At 42.2% G+C, this 13,134-nt stretch overlaps 1 protein-coding gene across 3 annotated transcripts in view; it reads left to right on the top strand.

Annotated features, from left to right (window-relative positions):
- GARRE1 (granule associated Rac and RHOG effector 1) overlaps positions 1-13,134 on the top strand; it is a 74,229-nt gene that overhangs the window by 49,896 nt on the left and 11,199 nt on the right. For all 3 annotated transcript variants that reach the window (XM_087971807.1, XM_087971806.1, XM_087971808.1), the window contains 5 exons: positions 7,020-7,226; positions 8,779-8,925; positions 9,097-9,192; positions 9,288-9,449; positions 12,966-13,124. In XM_087971807.1, the coding sequence (XP_087827933.1) occupies positions 7,020-7,226; positions 8,779-8,925; positions 9,097-9,192; positions 9,288-9,449; positions 12,966-13,124 (771 nt within the window). The remainder of the gene's footprint in view (positions 1-7,019; positions 7,227-8,778; positions 8,926-9,096; positions 9,193-9,287; positions 9,450-12,965; positions 13,125-13,134) is intronic.

Raw genomic sequence — 13,134 nt, forward strand, 5'->3', positions numbered from 1 at the left:
TTGCTCTGTGTTAGAAAAAATGGAAATGGCGATTGAAGAACAAGAAGAAAGAGCTTCAGAGGAGGAGGAGTCGACTCAAGGAGAAGACATTTTAAAGAGACAATTAACACAAAGAACACCACAAAGAAGTGGGGAAAGAAGGAAGGTTAAAAAGTTGAGATTTAAGAAGGCAATCAAAAGGGGGAATACCTGTGAAGTCGGGATAGGCAGAAAGACCCAGCAGAAAAGGGGAAAGGAAGACATTAAGAAAGAGAGGGATATAAACTGGAATGAGAAAAGATATGGGGAAAAGAGGGGGAGGAGAAGCAGTAAGAAACAGGTGCATGAAATAAAGAATTACGGAAATAGTAAAACGTTGAAAAGAAATTGTTTTTTCAGAGATAATGGTTGATGAATTAAAAAGAGGATTCTGCAGGGTGACAAGGGGTAATAAGAATAGTTCTGCAATTAAAAATATTTAGAAAATAGGGTAATATAGATACTGATAACTTTTATTAAAAATTAAGGGGGGAAAATATGCTGCGGAATCCGAATGAAAAGATGTAATGATTATTATTGTAACTTCTTAAAAATAAGGGTTTATTGGGAATCAAGATGAGGGAATAAAGGTATATTTTAATCATTGAGGTGTCACACTCAAAGCAGTAAAAGGGGGGAAACCTATACTTGTTTTTTTTTTTCTTTAGTGTTAAAATTTGTATTAATCTAGAATTTATAAAAAGAATGTGTAATGGAAAGGGAATATGACAGACTAAAGAACCAACTAAATTAATAAGTTAATATAGACTATTAAAAGCAAGGAGAGACATTGGTCTTCTTCTTTATTATTATTATTATCATTATTATTATTATGCAAACACATATTTATCTTTATTTTTAAAATAAATATTAAAGGGTTATATTTGAAATAATTGAAATGAAACAAAAAGATGTTTCGATTGAGATTAATGAAAGAGGCTAGAATTAATGTGTTTGTTTCTCTCCTTACTGAAAATTTGGAATGGAAAAGGTAATAATAGAATTAAGTATGCATATATGAATGTATAATTGCTGTCATATTTGTATGTAAAGGTGATGACCCGGAAATATGTTGTCCACTAAAAAGAGATTTTTGTTTTTAATGTGAAAAACTGAGTAAAATTTGTTAAAAAGGGGAGGGGGCAGGCTTCTTCCTTTCCCAGTGTGGAGGAAGCACATTTGAATATGTGATGTATAGTTTAGTTTACTTTATTGTCGTTACACCTTGTACAACAAAATTAAATGCCATCTTCAGTGTACATCATACATAAGAAAACTATAAAAATAAAACACAAACACACATCCTTCACATTCTATACAATTGAATTGAAAGCCCCTGATACTGCATTAGTATTGCATTACACAGTAGAATTCAAAAGAGCTACTGCCCTGGGATATAAGCTGTTTTTCAGCCTATTTGTCCTTGTTTTTATTATTCTGTACTGTCCGCCAGATGGTCATAGTTCAAAAAAAGGGGGTTCCCAGGATGAGATGGATCTTTGAGGATGTTTTGAACTTTCTTAAGGCAGCGGGAGCTCTAAAGCTCTTCCAAAGAGGGGAGAGGGCAACCCAGGATCCTCTGGGCAATGATGTTAACCCTCTGGAGTGCTTTCCTATCTGCCCCTGTGCAATTGGCAAACCCTACAGAGGTGCAGTAAGTTAAGATACTCTCTGGTGCAGCGGGAGAAGGTCACCAGCAGTTTTTCATTCAGTTGTTTTCTGAGACATCTCAGGTCGTATAATCTCTGCTGGGCCCTTTTGACCAGGGCTGCAATGGGGGCCCCCCAGGTCAGGTCCTCTTTTAGGGTAACACCCAGAAACTTAAAACTGGCCACTTGCTCCCCTCAGTCTCCACTGATAAGCAAGGGCTGGAGGTCTGATCTGTTTCTTCTATAATCCACTATAAACTCTTTGGTCTTATTGGTGTTGAGGACCAAGTTATTGTCTCCACATCACGAAAGCAACTGGTCCACCTCATCTAGGTAGGCAGACACCCCCCCCCCCCGGAGATAAGTCCCACCACTGTTGTATCATCTGCAAATTTAGTCATAGTATTACTGGTGTGAGTGGGAATGCAGTCATGTACATAAAGAGTATAGAGTAAGGGACTCAACACACAACCCTGTGGTGCACTGTGCTGTCTGCTGCCTGCTCAGCATTTGAGCATAAAGAGCCAGAAAGATTTACTGACCTCTGATGCCCAGAAAAAATGGGAGCTGAAAGATTATTTTGAACTTGTAGCTTTTGAATGGATTCATTACCCAGACACTTCAAGGGGAGGTATCAGCCTCCGCAAGGAAGGCCACTTCCTAGCATCAGTGGGCTGTGTGATGCCTGTCTTCAGCTCTCCCCAGAGAAGCACCCCACATTGATTGGTTTCAATTCATGGCTTTCTCATCAGAAGGCTCAACCCATGAAGGCTCAACCCCAAGAACCGTCACCAATATTCCTTTTTAGTCTTAAGCTGCTTTTTTATTGGTCTAGGAAACTAATCAGATCTGGGGGAAATGATCCTGTTATTTCTTTTTCTTCATTCTGAGAAATTAAAATCAGCAAAGACCATCTTTGTGCACCTTGTAATCTTGGCTGAGTTGGGTTTCCAGCAGCTGAGTTTCCTTTGATTGCTATATGTCTCCTCCCTGAAAGTCCTGTAATAAAATCCAGGAGGGGTTTTTTCAGACGATCTCCTCTCTTGGCCATTTATAGAACATGTATTCCTGCTCTGGACTCCTGCTAATTTTTAGCCTGGGTGTGTTTCTGACCAAGGCTGTGCCTTTTCCTCTGCTCCCTCTTTCAAGATATTGTGTGTTATTTGATTACCAACTGATTCAGATGATCTCTTCTCTGCCACTAGTAAATTGTTGCGCATTCTTTCTCCTGCTTCGCAACTTCCCTTCGGCTGCTTGTGTGTAGCCATCTCCAGACAAGCCTTCTGTCAGCTTTGGAAGCCGTATTCCACGCTGCCACATAGCCTGAGAAAGTGGGAGGGGGGTGATTTCAACAGAGTAGTTCTAAGTAGACAAAATAAAATTCTTTTCTTAGTTCAAGGTTATTAAGTGTGGCGCAGCAGAGGAAAAGGATCTTACATTGGGACAAATCGTGATTGGTCCATGTGATGTGATGATGGGAGAAAAGGGGATGGTTAGTAGTTTGGGACATTGTGGGAAGTCTGGGAAACTTAGTTTCGAGATTCCACAGATGTGCCAGGTGCTATTCTAATAAAGGTTCTTTTGAGATTATGCTTGTCTTGGAGTTACTGATTGGAATGGAGGTTTGCTGGAATGCTGACATCTTCCTGACATCCTCACTAGCCTGGCTCCAGAAGCTGCCTTCCTCCTACAGTTTGTTTCTTGCCCAGCTCCTCTTCAAGCCACATTCCACATTCACATCACTCCTGCACTTGGCCTGCCAATTGCATGGATATTTTCTCCCTGCACTGAAGCCAGGGCACGAAAACAGCAGAATCTTGCAAGTCTATTGGCTCTGGAGCTCCTTCTCCTTTATATAATTCAGATACTTTGGAAGGCATCTGTCTGAGCCCTTTCCACAATTATCTTGTAATCCTGGACACTTTAGAGAGTACAGTAGAATGCAAGAGTCCCACCTTAGCCATGAAAGCCAGTTGGGTGACCTTTGGCCATTCACACACATTCAGCCCAACTCTTGGTTGCTATTGTGGAATAATAGGAGTAGGAAAGTGTGTTGCATATATTTTCTGCTTTGAATTATTTGTAATATAAATAAAAATGTTTCAGCCCCCTTTGCCTAAATAACAGTTTCTACAGACCTCCATCAAGGCCATTTTCTTTACTGGCTGCGTCTTTTGTTTCCAGATGGATCAATAAGGAGGGATATTTGTCAGTAGGCTCAATTCCTTCCTCCCTTCCTCCCTCCCTCCCTCCCTCCCTTCCTTCCTTCCTTCCTTCAGTGGAACAGTTTTCTTGATAGGCTGCCTCACTGTAGATCAGGGGTGTCCAACCTTGGCAACTTTAAGACTGTACCCCTGCTGTAGATTATGATTTCAGTCTCATCAAGTACCCAGGGCTTCTCCCTCTTCACGACAAGGGCAGGAATCCTTTCCTTTGCGCAGCTATAGAGTCCTCTTCCACAAACCTGAGACTTTTGCCTATAGATGCTCTTCAACTATAGCTCCAGAAGATGCTCAACAATGAATCATAGAATCATAGAGCTGGAAATTATCTAAAGAGACATATAGTCCAACCTCTGAATACGGCAGGATTCTCTACACAATTCCCAATAAATCCCCACCAATCTCTGAAGATTCCACTGAAAGGGGAAAAGCCACTATGGGCAGCAACCTTTTCCACTGACTTCTCTTACTGCCAAGACGTAATGTCTCATTTGTGTCTTCAGCCTTCTAGCAGGTCAGGTATTTCAAAAAACAGTTATTGCCTCCCTCTCAGGTTTCTCTTCTGCAAGCTTAACATGCTAGGGTTTGTAGGACCTCCTGTTCTTTTCCCGTTGTAGCCATTTTCTGGACTTGGTCCAGTTTATAAAAGTTTTTTAAATTGCAGAATTGAACACAATAGCCCAAGTGAGGTTGGCCTTGGATTACACCCAGATAATTAACGAGATGAAGGTTTTTTGGAGTGGGAGTCTTCATTTGTGCCACATTCATCTCTATTCTTTCATCTCTTCAGCTTTCTTCTAACTTTGGGGGGCTTTTGGTGATACATGTCCCTCACAAGAATTTCCTGTGCCAAATCAAGAATTCGTTGTCTTGTCAAATAAGTTGGACAGTTTATCTTTGCCTTCAGTAAGTGTAGAGAAGCAATAAGAATGAATGCCTTGAAGAATAAATCCAAGTGTGGTTATGTAAATGCCATCTGGGCCCCAAAAGGGAGGCGAGAGTCATCAAGATTGGCCTACCACGAGTCTTCTAGGTGTTAATGGAAGGCTCTCAAGAGTCTGTTGTTGTTATATTCTGCAGCAGTAAATTACACTTCTAATAGTGTAGTAGTGGGGTCTGTTTCTCGTGACGGCCCACCTCCGAGGGCTGGCAGTCAGCAGGACAGTTCTTGTTTTCAGGAAGGAAGAGACAATACATGGCACATTCCCTGCAGGTCATGAAAGCAATTCTTCCCAACTCCCCTCTTGGAATGAACATGAAAGCATGTTTGCTTGCTCGGTGATTACTGTAAGGATTGGAGTGTTTAATAATTTCATTGATAGCACAGTATATGTTTGCTTAAATTGACAAACTACAAAAAATATCAAGGCTTTAATAATATACTGCAGTTTAACATTCTAGGTTAGAGCACCTTCATATACCATATATATGTTTATTCAACAATAAATTCCATGATATTCCATGGGCTTATTTCTACCGTGTTTCTCACATAATAAGGCCGGGCCTTATTTTTGACCCCGAAAAACCGGCTAGGCCGTCTTTTCGGGGTGACAATTCCCCCCTTGCATCCTCGGGTGGGCGGGCGGCGACAGCTTGGATGTTCGGGAGACCTTCCGCCACCGTTAATTTCCCTTCTCCCTTGCTGCCGTGGCGTTACAGCAACGCCGCGGCGTTTAGGCGCAGCCACGTGCAGCCAGTCAGGGCTCCTCCCTGCAACCGGAGCCCTGAGGAGACACTGCTTCCAGGCGCTCCTGTGGCCGCTTCCCTTTGCCTTCGAAGGTAAAGTGATTATTTTAAAACCTCCGCTCATCCTATCAGGACCGCGCCGAGCCGTGCGAGCTGAGCAGAGCCGGGAAAGCAAGCCGGGGTGTTTCCTGGTTCTGCCCAGCCCGTACGGCTCTGCGCGGCCCTGGCGGGATGAGCGGAGGTTTTAAATAATTCACTTTACCTTCAAGGCAAGGGAAGGCGCCACAGGAGCACCTGAAGCCAAGTATACCAACAACAAAAGGCAAATCCTCAAGGTGGGCTGGAGGGAGGTGGCTACGTGCCCCGGGCTGCTTCAATGCAAGGTCCTGACTTGCAGCATCCTGCCGTTGCCGCGCGTCCTTTCGCCGCCGCCTCCCTCTCCGACTGCGAAACTCGTGTGCTTCGCCAACGCTCCGAGCGAGGCGAGCTCTTTCATACATAGAGAGAGAGGGAAAGACGCCGGCGTGATCCGAGAGGCTGGCTCTTTTCTCTAGCCAAGGCTGACAGGAAGTGCCTCCAGGGCCGTGGCAGGCAAGCCGCGGGTGTTTCCTGGTTCTGCCCAGTCCGCACGGCTCTGCCACGGCCCTGGCGGGATGAGCGGAGGGCCCGGCGGGGAGGCACTCGTTGCCTTGGTGACATTTCGGGTGCCTCCGCCGCCTCCTCGCCCAGAATGTATGTTTTGCTAAGTGAAACATATGTTAAGTGAGCTTGCTCCATTTTACGACTTTTCTCGCCACATTTGTTAAGTGAATCCCTGCAGTTGATAAGTTAGTAAAATGGTTGTTAAGTGAATATGGATTCCCCATTGACTTTGTTTGTCAGAAGGTCGCAAAAGGGGATCGCATAACCCTGGGACACAGCAGCCATCATAAATGTGAGTCAATTGCCAAGCATCCAAATGTAAATCACATGACCATGAGGATGATGCAACGGTCATAAGTGTGAAAACCGGTCACAGAGCTGTTGTAACTTTTGAATGGTCACTGAATGTTGTATGTCAAAGACCACCTATATATGCTTTGCAGTTGCAGCCTGAAGTTTTAATCCTGTAAACAGTGGTCTTTCAGTATAGAGAAGAAATGCTTTATTAATTTCAAAAATATGCATAGGATAGTGAAACAACATTTCTCTCAAGTTGAGCTTGGTTTTGGGTGATTTTGTGAACAATTTTTCCTTTCCATAGAAATGAGCTGCCATTGAAAAGCTTAATGTGCTTGGGGTGGTTAATACTTGGGTAAAAGGCCACTAGGAAATGCCAGGATAGGGGGGAAAAAATCAAGGGTGAGATCATCAGATATTTTGCATGTGAAGATCTAGTTTGAATAAAAATCCCACGTTCCTGAATCTAATGATGGTCTATTTTTATTTTTATTTTTTTTAACAGGTACTTGGACGTTGCTTTTTGACCGTGATGCAGGTTCATTTTCAGTTTCTATCCCAGGCTTTGCAGAAAGTCCAGCCAGTGGCTCAGTCATGCTTCATTGAGGCTGCAGCCCAGGAAAGAAAAAATTCTAGCATGAGTGAGACATCCAGCGCAAACCCCACAACCGAACTGGATGAAGCAGTGCGGTCATGGAAGGGAGCAACAGAGGTAGGACTGCTGCTGCTGCTGCTGTGTGGAGATGTCAGGACTTCTACATTCAGGCTTCTCTCTTTAATCAGGATATGCAAAATTGTTGCCTTTTCCTTCACCTATCACATAATTTATTTTTGTTTCCTTTATGATGTCTAGGTTTCCATGTGCAGGGGAATTTTTCGATGGTCACGTTCAGAAGATATGCTTATTAATTAGGTCAAAGAGTTTAAGTGGGCTCTGCAACAGGAAAGTTGACCCAGCCAATCAAACTTAAAGTGCCCACTTTCAGCCCCCGATGGCCCCAGTAATTCTGCCTTATCAACTGAGTGGATAAAATAGCTGATGAGAGGGATAATTAACACTTCTAATTTTGCACCAGAGCCAGAATCTTAGAATGCTGTGTTAATAACAATCGCAAATAGCATTTAGGCTTGTATACCAACCCATAACGCTTTTTTCAGCACTCTCTGGGCGGTGTATACTGTAGAAGCATTACTTGCATATTGCCCCTAACAATCTGGGTCCTCGTTTTATTGACCTCAGAAGGATGGAAGGCTGAGTTGAGCCCTGCCAGGATCGAACTCCAGGCTGTGGGCAGAGGGCAGAGCTTCAACCACTTCACCACCAGGGCTCCTTCATTTTTGTGGACATTTGTGGATGAGCCCACAAATGTTGATCATCTCTCTTTCAAGAATATTGTCAGACTATCTGCCTTCCCTTGGGAAACGGCAAATATAGACTAGAGGTTTGCTCTGGGACATTTCCTCCCTGAATGAGCTCTGAAGTTGGGATGTCTCTTTACCCTCCAGGCAAAGCCCCCTTCCCTTCAGCGGGTGGCTGCTCTCCCAGTTCCACCCCAACCTTTTGCCGCTGTGGCCAGAGCAGAAGGGCCTCCCTCCCTTTGCTCTCTGCTTTTGTTGCTTATCTGCCTCCTTTGAAGCTGGGCCCGTTTGCTACACAGGGCTAAAGTCAGGCTGGGTTTGGAAATTTTTAAATAGCTGGCAAAGATGAGAAGATTATTAGAGATGGAAAAATTGACTTGTTTGTTTAGACAATAACTAACATTCATTAGCGATTGGAAATGCCTTATGAACTTTTTGCTGAAAAAAGGGGAAAAAATGAACTTGTGATTTATGAGTTTGAGGATTAGAAAGGATAGGCTCTGGGGGAAAAATTACTGTTGTAGTTTTAGAGGGAGTGGGTAAAATATAAATTAATTGATGATAAGAAGAAGGAAGCCGCTCCTTATATAACTTTTTTCTTTTCTTTTTTTCTTTTTCACTTATTACTTTCATTTCCTTTCCTCATTCAAAATTTGTACTATTTTTGTTTTTAAATTGTTTTCAAAAATGATACAAAAAGAATTCTATTTGCAAAGTTAGCCCCTTTGTCTATCATGATGAAGTGATCTTTGATCAGAGTTATGTTTGTAAAAACAAAGCTGCCTCTTTCCTAAACTTTGGCTTAATGTCCCAATATGAAATATAAACTATGAAATTTAACTTCACTTAAACAATTCAAAATTACTTCTGTCATTTTGTCACCTTTTCTGCCACCTGTTTAAAAGGCCACTTCACGGCTTCGAGAGAAAGAGGGAGGCCGTGATGGCTGTTTGGCTGGAATCGAAGTCCAGCAACTCTTCTGCTCCCAGAATGTGGCCATTCCAGAGCACCAGCTAAAAGAATTGAACTTGAAAACAGACAGTGCTTTGCAGGTCAGTTTCCCTGGTGGGGATTATTATTTTCTTTACTATCTAGACAGGGCACAATGTCCATGGTAAGGAATGATGGTATAATGGGGTGATTTTCCTACTTGGGGTTTTATGGACAGTCTGTTCTGATATTTATCTCTTATGTGGTGCTTTTTTTATATATATATGTATCAGGCATATAAGATTGCTTTGGATAGTTTGGGTCACTGTGAATATGCAATGAAGGCTGGTTTCCACTTGAATCCAAAGGCAATTGAAGAAAGCTTGCAGGTAAGAACCTCTTTCTCTGGATCTAGTCAAGAGAGGCAAAACTGGTGGGTAACAATTAAGTGGTTCTGTTTTGCTTTGGACTTTTGTGGCTTTAGGGCTGCTGCAGTGAAGCTGAAGCTCAGCAGACTGGACGGAGACAGACTCCCTCCCAGCCTATTCAGTGTGAGCTGCCAACTGTTCCCATCCAGATAGGGGCCCACTTTCTGAAAGGAATATCCTTCAACGAATCTGCAGCAGATAACTTAAAACTGAAAACGGTAAGTCTCTTTAGTTGCACTGTCCATTTTTTTCCTTCTGGGAGTAGAATCTTACTATGTGCTAAAACCAGATAGGTAGAGAGCAGGCCTTTGAAAATTTGTGTTACTGGGACACGTATATGTATTCGTGAGAAAGTGAAGTTGAATTAGGTGCAAAAACCAATTCTGTGTTCAGCTAAGAAAACCTCTCTGCCATTTTACTTGGGCATCTTTTCTGGTTTGTGTCATGCCATCCTGAACTTCTCTTGCAGTTTCCCCTTGCATTCGGAATGGCTTTGTATGGTCATGGTTTGCTTCCTTGTCTCAATTTGAGCTGTACATTTTTACCTGTAATTGCAAAGAAATTCCTCCTAACGTCTCAATGTGAACTTAACCTCTGTGTCTTGGTCTAACCTTCCAATTCCTGCTGTGCTTCTCCTCATGGTGGCAGGGGTGGAAGTGGGGGCGGCAGTGGACAAGGTATGTTGTTAATTCTGGCAATCCTTTAGGGACTTTTTGCTGACATAAGGACTGAAAAGATGGTGCTTTATAGGTAAGAGATGGGATATGAGATAAAGTTTGAGTTTGCAACCTCAAAAGTGGTGAAGGAGTCATTACACTTGTGATGAAGATTGGAAGTCACATCTTTATATACTTCTTTCTTTATTGTATTCTTACTTTTTTCTTGCATTTTTACTCCTCCTTTCTATTGTCTTTAAGTTTAGTTTGGATTAGATTTTACTATTATAATCAACATTCTTAATAAAAATTGTGTGCGTATGTGTGTGTGTGGTTGGAGATCATAGTGGTTAGAGCACTGCCGTTTGATATAGGAGACTGGGGTTAAATCCTATATGTTTGTCAGTAGGGATCCTTCAGCAAAAACCCCTTAATGTTTCCTACTTCATGTATGGGAATGAAACAAATTAAGAGTTATGCCAGCTCAGATGTCACCTAGTTTAACAAGTATCACATTTGGGAAACCGAACAACCTGAAGATAAGTGAGCCATTGAAACAAATCATATATGGATGAAACAAGAGAACCTGGAATTGATGAAATGCTACTATACCTGTAGTCCTGATCGGAGGAGACATATGATATGGGATGGATGGACAGCAAACCTACTGTAAGGACCTGCCTCATCTGTCTTCTCAGAAAAGCACGACTCTTGAAACAGATGGTATTTCCAAAGGAGCTTTTACTGAGATAAGGGATTGCAGAGAAGTCAGGCAGAGTCTGAAGATTCCCACACAAAGCGTTCAGCTAATTTCCCCTGTTCAACCCCCACCCAGAGCCCCATGTCCACCAGTAGCCAATGCGATGCCACACAGCTGTTATGAGAACTCAGAGGTGGGCTGGTGATAAGAGGTCATCCTTGGGGCACCGTGGCCTTGGGTAACAGGCTGAAACTGTCTGAGAGGGAATCCATCCTGATGGCCCAGTCCCCCTCCCTAGTTCCCACGCAGTTACAGCAAAAGCGAAAGCAGTCCACGAAGCATCGTTCTGGCAGGAACCTGACACCTACACCACTTTGAGAAATACCCAGTGCTTCAACAGTAAGGAGGAAGCTGTTCTCACAACTGGAGGTAGATCAAACTACGTATTACATTCTTGACTCAAGAAGAGTTGGAAAAACAACTGGATGTGCAACCAACACCTGAAGCTGGAAGGTTTCTACCCCCTCCGTTACAGAGCACAAATGCTAATATGGGTATAAGATCATGGATAAATTAGCTGCAGTGAACTCTCAAGATCAGCTGCCAAGAGTCACTGGAGAAGTGCCATCCGATAGTATGTGAGGAGATTTCAGTAGAGCCCTCATGCCAATCCTTCAAGTAAACTACACACGTAGATGCTGCTAGCAGCCGGCTTCCACTTAGAGGGGAGACAGGACAGTGCTGATTATGAAGGACCTGCACAAGGAAACAAACCATTCACACTGTGTTTCCCCGAAAATAAAACTGGGTCTTATATTAATTTTTGCTCCAAAAGATGCATTAAGGCTTATTTTTAGGTTATGTCTTATTTTGGGGGAAATATGGTAATAAATGTGTCCGTCTGGTTGATGATCTTAACTGGAGCTTATTTGGTGGGTAGGGCTTATATTACAAGCATCCTGAAAAATCGTGATGGGGCTTATTTTCCAGTTGAATCTTATTTTGGGGGAAACAAGTCAATAACCTTTCTCTCCACAACATGAAAAGTCCTATCAGACTTTCAGAGTGCTGTTAGAAGAGACAAGAAGCAGTATTACAACATCTGTAAAGATAATTGAAGATGGAACAAACATAGAAAAGCATAGCTCCTCAAATATTAAAAGACATGTCAGCCTTATTCTTTCTCTTTGTTAGTCTAGACATACGCAGTTCCTGCAACTATTCATCATACACTTTACCTTCCAGTCCCCTAATCATCTTTATTGCTCTTCTCTGCCCTCTTTTTGGAGTTCTCAAAACATAATGAAAGCAGTTTTTTGTAGCCTTCCAGTAACCTAAGATGAAGTCCATCTGGCCCTATGATCTAAATTTCTTTAAATTGGTTACATTCTTATATTCCCCTTGTGTAACCTCTTTTTTTCTGCAATGTTACAATAATGGTCAGCTAGGACTCCAATTTCCTCTGGTTCAAACTAGGAATTAAGAAGCTCTTGTCATCATCACTTTCTCTTTGGATTGGAGCTAAACCCATGGAAATGACCTTGAATTCATCTTTGACTATATTCCTCTCCTTATATTTCCAATAGATTTCTCTTTTACTCTTACGTTTCATTCTGTTAGCATAGTCTATCTTGAATTCTACATATTTTGTCTTTTCCTATCAGCATAGTATTTCTGAGCTGCAGAAAACCAGTAGTTTTCATTAAAACATGTGAAAAATGTTGCTTCTTTTCACATTCTTTTTATATTTCAACAATTCTACATTTGTTCAATCAATTATGGCCTTGAAACTTGCAAATATCTTTATAGGCAGATTCTGTTCTTGATTAATTTAATAATATAATTAGATAGAAATCCTTCTCTCTGCTGTCCTTCTTGGTCTCTGGGATTCCTATCTTTGGGAGAATTTTGACTGAAGAGAGCAGTGATCCACTCGAAATCTCGTAGCCTGGCTCTGATTTTCAGATATGGAGAGTTGGATTTAATGTCAAAAATAAAAATTAAAGCAAACAGCCTCTCTTTAAACTATCCCCAAATCTCTTCAACAGGATGGTTTCATGCATTGTTTTTTTCTCTCCACTCAGTACCACTTTCCAACATTCTCTTGTACTGCTTCTGGATGCCATTGGCATTTCCTTTTGATCCTGTCCATGTGTACACCGAATAATTGGAGCTGGAACGGGGGCGTGGCAATGCCTGGAAGCAGTAAGTTTGTGGGAAACTGGTGAAGCTTGGCTTGGGCCATCGTAACTTGAAGAACAGTAGGAATGCTAGATATCGGCAGTGCAAAATAGATTGAGTTGGAGTGGGCAATTATCTATCTTGCTTGGGTATTCTTTTTTTGCTTAACCCCCCCCCCCCCTTGTGTATATTGACAGCACACTATGATACAATTAATTAAAGAAGCTGGCTACCATAATGGAATGACTCCAAGAGATGACTCTCCTGTGACAGAAGTCCTGAATCAAGTTTGCCCTTCTACATGGCGGGGAGCATGTAAAACGGCAGTACAGTTGTTGTTTGGACAAGCTGGGCTGGTAAGTATTG

This window comes from Notechis scutatus, chromosome 9 (assembly GCF_049901735.1).
Source record: "Notechis scutatus isolate UNSWTSFEM ecotype Mainland chromosome 9, rNotScu1.2, whole genome shotgun sequence".
Lineage (NCBI taxonomy): Eukaryota > Metazoa > Chordata > Lepidosauria > Squamata > Elapidae > Notechis > Notechis scutatus.